Here is a 6,499-nt window from a genome sequence, read left to right as displayed (position 1 = left end):
GTGTGATACTGTCTGCTGTATCTAATCCTGTCCTGTGTGATACTGTCTGCTGTATCTAATCCTCTCCTGTGTGATACTGTCTGCTGTATCTAATCCTGTCCTGTGTGATACTGTCTGCTGTATCTAATCCTGTCCTGTGTGATACTGTCTGCTGTATCTAATCCTCTCCTGTGTGATACTGTCTGCTGTATCTAATCCTGTCCTGTGTGATACTGTCTGCTGTATCTAATCCTGTCCTGTGTGATACTGTCTGCTGTATCTAATCCTGTCCTGTGTGATACTGTCTGCTGTATCTAATCCTGTCCTGTGTGATACTGTCTGCTGTATCTAATCCTGTCCTGTGTGATACTGTCTGCTGTATCTAATCCTCTCCTGTGTGATACTGTCTGCTGTATCTAATCCTGTCCTGTGTGATACTGTCTGCTGTATCTAATCCTGTCCTGTGTGATACTGTCTGCTGTATCTAATCCTCTCCTGTGTGATACTGTCTGCTGTATCTAATCCTGTCCTGTGTGATACTGTCTGCTGTATCTAATCCTCTCCTGTGTGATACTGTCTGCTGTATCTAATCCTCTCCTGTGTGATACTGTCTGCTGTATCTAATCCTCTCCTGTGTGATACTGTCTGCTGTATCTAATCCTGTCCTGTGTGATACCTTCTGCTGTATCTAATCCTCTCCTGTGTGATACCTTCTGCTGTATCTAATCCTCTCCTGTGTGATACTGTCTGCTGTATCTAATCCTCTCCTGTGTGATACCTTCTGCTGTATCTAATCCTCTCCTGTGTGATACCTTCTGCTGTATCTAATCCTGTCCTGTGTGATACCGTCTGCTGTATCTAATCCTGTCCTGTGTGATACTGTCTGCTGTATCTAATCCTGTCCTGTGTGATACCTTCTGCTGTATCTAATCCTGTCCTGTGTGATACCGTCTGCTGTATCTAATCCTGTCCTGTGTGATACTGTCTGCTGTATCTAATCCTCTCCTGTGTGATACCTTCTGCTGTATCTAATCCTCTCCTGTGTGATACCGTCTGCTGTATCTAATCCTGTCCTGTGTGATACCGTCTGCTGTATCTAATCCTGTCCTGTGTGATACCTTCTGCTGTATCTAATCCTGTCCTGTGTGATACCGTCTGCTGTATCTAATCCTGTCCTGTGTGATACCGTCTGCTGTATCTAATCCTGTCCTGTGTGATACCTTCTGCTGTATCTAATCCTGTCCTGTGTGATACCGTCTGCTGTATCTAATCCTGTCCTGTGTGATACCTTCTGCTGTATCTAATCCTGTCCTGTGTGATACTGTCTGCTGTATCTAATCCTGTCCTGTGTGATACCTTCTGCTGTATCTAATCCTGTCCTGTGTGATACTGTCTGCTGTATCTAATCCTGTCCTGTGTGATACTGTCTGCTGTATCTAATCCTCTCCTGTGTGATACTGTCTGCTGTATCTAATCCTGTCCTGTGTGATACTGTCTGCTGTATCTAATCCTGTCCTGTGTGATACTGTCTGCTGTATCTAATCCTCTCCTGTGTGATACTGTCTGCTGTATCTAATCCTGTCCTGTGTGATACTGTCTGCTGTATCTAATCCTGTCCTGTGTGATACTGTCTGCTGTATCTAATCCTGTCCTGTGTGATACTGTCTGCTGTATCTAATCCTGTCCTGTGTGATACTGTCTGCTGTATCTAATCCTGTCCTGTGTGATACTGTCTGCTGTATCTAATCCTCTCCTGTGTGATACTGTCTGCTGTATCTAATCCTGTCCTGTGTGATACTGTCTGCTGTATCTAATCCTGTCCTGTGTGATACTGTCTGCTGTATCTAATCCTCTCCTGTGTGATACTGTCTGCTGTATCTAATCCTGTCCTGTGTGATACTGTCTGCTGTATCTAATCCTCTCCTGTGTGATACTGTCTGCTGTATCTAATCCTCTCCTGTGTGATACTGTCTGCTGTATCTAATCCTCTCCTGTGTGATACTGTCTGCTGTATCTAATCCTGTCCTGTGTGATACCTTCTGCTGTATCTAATCCTCTCCTGTGTGATACCTTCTGCTGTATCTAATCCTCTCCTGTGTTCTGAGAGGTGGAATCAAAATAAATGCCACAAAACCTGAGAGGTGAAGGGTTAATGCAGAGGGTAAGGGAAGGGGCGGGGCCGCGCATGCGCACACGGCTTCGCCATTGTTCCAGCCCAGCAACAAGCGGCGCGTCAGACAGAAGCAGCGGATGAGAGAGCGGCGCTCGGCGATGGGCAGCCCCGGTCTGAGGGCCCGGCAGCGCGGAGCTGAGTGACCCGGACCCCGCAGCAGCATGGGGGGCAAGCAGAGCTCGGCCGCCCGCTCCCGGGTGTCGTCCGATGACAGCGCCGTGCCCCCGGCCTCGCACTTCGGACACTACCGGCCCGGCGGAGCCATGGGGCTGCGGAGCCGCTCGGTCAGCTCGGTGTCCGGCCTGGAGCCCCCGGCGGCCGCGCTGCCATTCGGCCTGTACCGGCCCGAGCCCGACCGAGGCGGCAGCTCCGGCGCGGAGGAGAGCAGGGGAGGCCTGTACCTGGGCCCGCGGGCCTCCCTCACCGACACCCTGCAGCTGGCGCCGCGCTGGATCGGGGCTCAGAGCGGTGAGTGCGACCCCCCCAATATATATGTGTGACCCCCCAATATATGTGTGTGCCCCCCCCAATATGTGTGCCCCCCTCCATCACCGACACCCTGCAGCTGGCGCCGTGCTGGATCGGGGCTCAGAGCGGTGAGTGCGACCCCCCCCAATATATATGTGTGACCCCCCAATATATGTGTGTGCCCCCCCCAATATGTGTGCCCCCCTCCATCACCGACACCCTGCAGCTGGCGCCGTGCTGGATCGGGGCTCAGAGCGGTGAGTGCGACCCCCCCAATATATATGTGTGACCCCCCAATATGTGTGCCCCCCCCCAATATATATGTGTGACCCCCCAATATATGTGTGTGCCCCCCCCCCCAATATGTGTGACCCCCCCAATATATGTGTGTGCCCCCCCCCAATATGTGTGCCCCCCTCACCGACACCCTGCAGCTGGCGCCGCGCTGGATCGGGGCTCAGAGCGGTGAGTGCGACCCCCCCCCCCCCCAATATGTGTGACCCCCCCAATATATGTGTGTGCCCCCCCCCAATATGTGTGCCCCCCTCACCGACACCCTGCAGCTGGCGCCGCGCTGGATCGGGGCTCAGAGCGGTGAGTGCGACCCCCCCCCCCCCCAATATGTGTGACCCCCCCCAATATATGTGTGTGCCCCCCCCCCAATATGTGTGCCCCCCTCACCGACACCCTGCAGCTGGCGCCGCGCTGGATCGGGGCTCAGAGCGGTGAGTGCGACCCCCCCCCCAATATATGTGTGTGCCCCCCTCACCGACACCCTGCAGCTGGCGCCGCGCTGGATCGGGGCTCAGAGCGGTGAGTGCGACCCCCCCAATATATATGTGTGACCCCCCCAATATATGTGTGTGCGCCCCCCCAATATGTGTGCCCCCCTCCCTCACCGACACCCTGCAGCTGGCGCCGCGCTGGATCGGGGCTCAGAGCGGTGAGTGCGACCCCCCCAATATATATGTGTGCCCCCCCCCAATATGTGTGCCCCCCCCCAATATGTGTGCCCCCCCCCCTCACCGACACCCTGCAGCTGGCGCCGCGCTGGATCGGGGCTCAGAGCGGTGAGTGCGACCCCCCCAATATATATGTGACCCCCCCCAATATATATGTGTGACACCCCCCCCCCCTCCCTCACAGACACCCTGCAGCTGGCGCTGCGCAGGATCGGGGCTCAGAGCGGTGAGTGCGACCCCCCAATATGTATGACCCCCCCCCCAATATGTGTGCCCCCCCCCCCCTCACAGACACCCTGCAGCTGGCGCCGCGCTGGATCGGGGCTCAGAGCGGTGAGTGCGACCCCCCCAATATATATGTGTGACCCCCCAATATATGTGTGCCCCCCTCCATCACCGACACCCTGCAGCTGGCGCCGCGCTGGATCGGGGCTCAGAGCGGTGAGTGCGACCCCCCCCCAATATATGTATGACCCCCCCAATATATGTGTGTGCCCCCCTCACCGACACCCTGCAGCTGGCGCCGCGCTGGATCGGGGCTCAGAGCGGTGAGTGCGACCCCCCCCCCAATATATGTATGACCCCCCCCAATATATGTGTGTGCCCCCCTCACCGACACCCTGCAGCTGGCGCCGCGCTGGATCGGGGCTCAGAGCGGTGAGTGCGACCCCCCCCCAATATATGTATGACCCCCCCCAATATATGTGTGTGCCCCCCTCACTGACACCCTGCAGCTGGCGCCGCGCTGGATCGGGGCTCAGCGGTGAGTGCGACCCCCCCCAATATGTATGACCCCCCCAATATATGTGTGTGCCCCCCAATATGTGTGCCGCGCTGGATCGGGGCTCAGAGCGGTGAGTGTGACCCCCAATATATGTGTGCTCCCCTGAGAATAAGTGTGGCCCCCCAATATATGTGTGACCGTCCCCCCAATAACCCCGAGAATGTGACCCACCCCCACGCAGCTGGCGCCGCGCTGGATTGGGGCTCAGAGCGGTGAGTGTGACCCCCCCCCCCCCACAATAGGTGTGCCCTCCTCCCTCACCGACAAACTGCAGCGGGTGCTGTGGTGGATCGGTGCTCAGTGCCAATAATAGTGGTGTCCGCCTCCCACCTTGTGCCCCCGATAATGATGTGTCCCAAATAATGTATGTGCCCCAATATTTGACTGTAATAGCAGTGCGGTGACCCCAGTGTTTGTGCCTTTAATACTGTGACCCCTATAATACTTAGTCTCAATATGTGACCCCCCCCCTTCCCCAAAATGGTGTGCGCTCCCATAATAGTGCATCGCCCCCACCAAATACTATGCCCCCCCTAATGTGCGCCCGCAGTACTGTGCCTATTTTGCTGACCTTCCCCTGTTGTGCCCCCCAGTACTGGGTGCCCTCCTGTCCAATAATACTGTGCCCCTTTGCTCACCTCCTCCTCACCCTGTCCCCTGAATATTATGTCCCCCCCTCTTTCATCCCCTGGCACATCATATTCCCCTGATGCCCACCAAATTGAGCGGACTGACCCCCCCTCCCCCCTGTGCACTTAGCTGACTCCCAGCGTTCTTCCCTATGTACCTTGTGCCCCTCCTTTCTGCACTTGGTGCCCCCCGTTCAGCCCTTTTCCTGCCTATCCTCTGGCTCCTCTGCACATTGTGCCCCCCTCTCCTGCCCCCTGTACCAGTTTATAGTATTTGTCAGACGTGCCCATCACCTAAGTATCATCTAAGCGAGGGCCTGGCTGGGCTGCTGGCACCGGTGCCCCCTGGTGGGGATGTGACTAGGTACAGCAGCCAGGAGACCCCCTGCAGACCACCGAGTCAGGGGCGGGTGGGCGGCAATAAGGGGGTGATGTAAAGAGGATTCAGATATAGTGTGGTGAAGCGTCGCCGGACTCCCAGCTTGTCACAATCCTCCGGAGCTGCGCTCGCTGCCAGTGACCTCATCTCAGATGATTGTGAGCTGAACTCACTGACACATTGTAACAACATTCCAGCACAGGTAGATCTGCTACAATGATCATTCCACACCTCCGCCGCGCTGCTCTGCTCCAATGTGTCAGTCTGGAGTCTGCAGCTCCTCTCCTGCTCTGCTCCAATGTGTCAGTCTGGAGTCTGCAGCTCCTCTCCTGCTCTGGTACAATGTGTCAGTGTGGAGTCTGCAGCTCCTCTCCTGCTCTGGTACAATGTGTCAGTCTGGAGTCCGCAGCTCCTCTCCTGCTCTGGTACAGTGTGTCAGTCTGGAGTCTGCAGCTCCTCTCCGTGCTGCTCTGGTACAGTGTGTCAGTCTGGAGTCTGCAGCTCCTCTCCTGCTCTGGTACAGTGTGTCAGTCTGGAGTCTGCAGCTCCTCTCCTGCTCTGGTACAGTGTGTCAGTCTGGAGTCTGCAGCTCCTCTCCTGCTCTGGTACAGTGTGTCAGTCTGGAGTCTGCAGCTCCTCTCCTGCTCTGGTACAGTGTGTCTGTCTGGAGGCCGCAGCTCCTCTCCTGCTCTGGTGCAGGGTGTCTGTCTGGAGGCCGCAGCTCCTCTCCTGCTCTGGTGCAGGGTGTCTGTCTGGAGGCCGCAGCTCCTCTCCTGCTCTGGTGCAGGGTGTCTGTCTGGAGGCCGCAGCTCCTCTCCTGCTCTGGTGCAGTGTGTCTGTCTGGAGGCCGCAGCTCCTCTCCTGCTCTGGTGCAGTGTGTCTGTCTGGAGGCCGCAGCTCCTCTCCTGCTCTGGTGCAGTGTGTCTGTCTGGAGGCCGCAGCTCCTCTCCTGCTCTGGTGCAGTGTGTCAGTCTGGAGGCCGCAGCTCCTCTCCTGCTCTGGTGCAGTGTGTCAGTCCGGAGGCCGCAGCTCCTCTCCTGCTCTGGTGCAGTGTGTCAGTCTGGAGGCCGCAGCTCCTCTCCTGCTCTGGTGCAGTGTGTCTGTCTGGAGGCCGCAGCTCCTCTC

At 56.6% G+C, this 6,499-nt stretch overlaps 1 protein-coding gene across 1 annotated transcript in view; it reads left to right on the top strand.

The window, feature by feature from the left end:
- The first annotated feature begins 2,188 nt into the window (after window positions 1-2,188).
- Window positions 2,189-6,499, top strand: part of ZNRF1 (zinc and ring finger 1) — a 30,156-nt gene continuing 25,845 nt past the window's right edge. Inside the window, exon 1 of the mRNA XM_075326197.1 lies at window positions 2,189-2,620. Coding sequence (XP_075182312.1) covers window positions 2,314-2,620 — 307 coding nt within the window. The 5' untranslated portion in view covers window positions 2,189-2,313. The remainder of the gene's footprint in view (window positions 2,621-6,499) is intronic.

Source organism: Anomaloglossus baeobatrachus, chromosome 10, assembly GCF_048569485.1.
Source record: "Anomaloglossus baeobatrachus isolate aAnoBae1 chromosome 10, aAnoBae1.hap1, whole genome shotgun sequence".
NCBI lineage: Eukaryota > Metazoa > Chordata > Amphibia > Anura > Aromobatidae > Anomaloglossus > Anomaloglossus baeobatrachus.
This window is presented reverse-complemented; position numbering and strand designations above follow the sequence as displayed.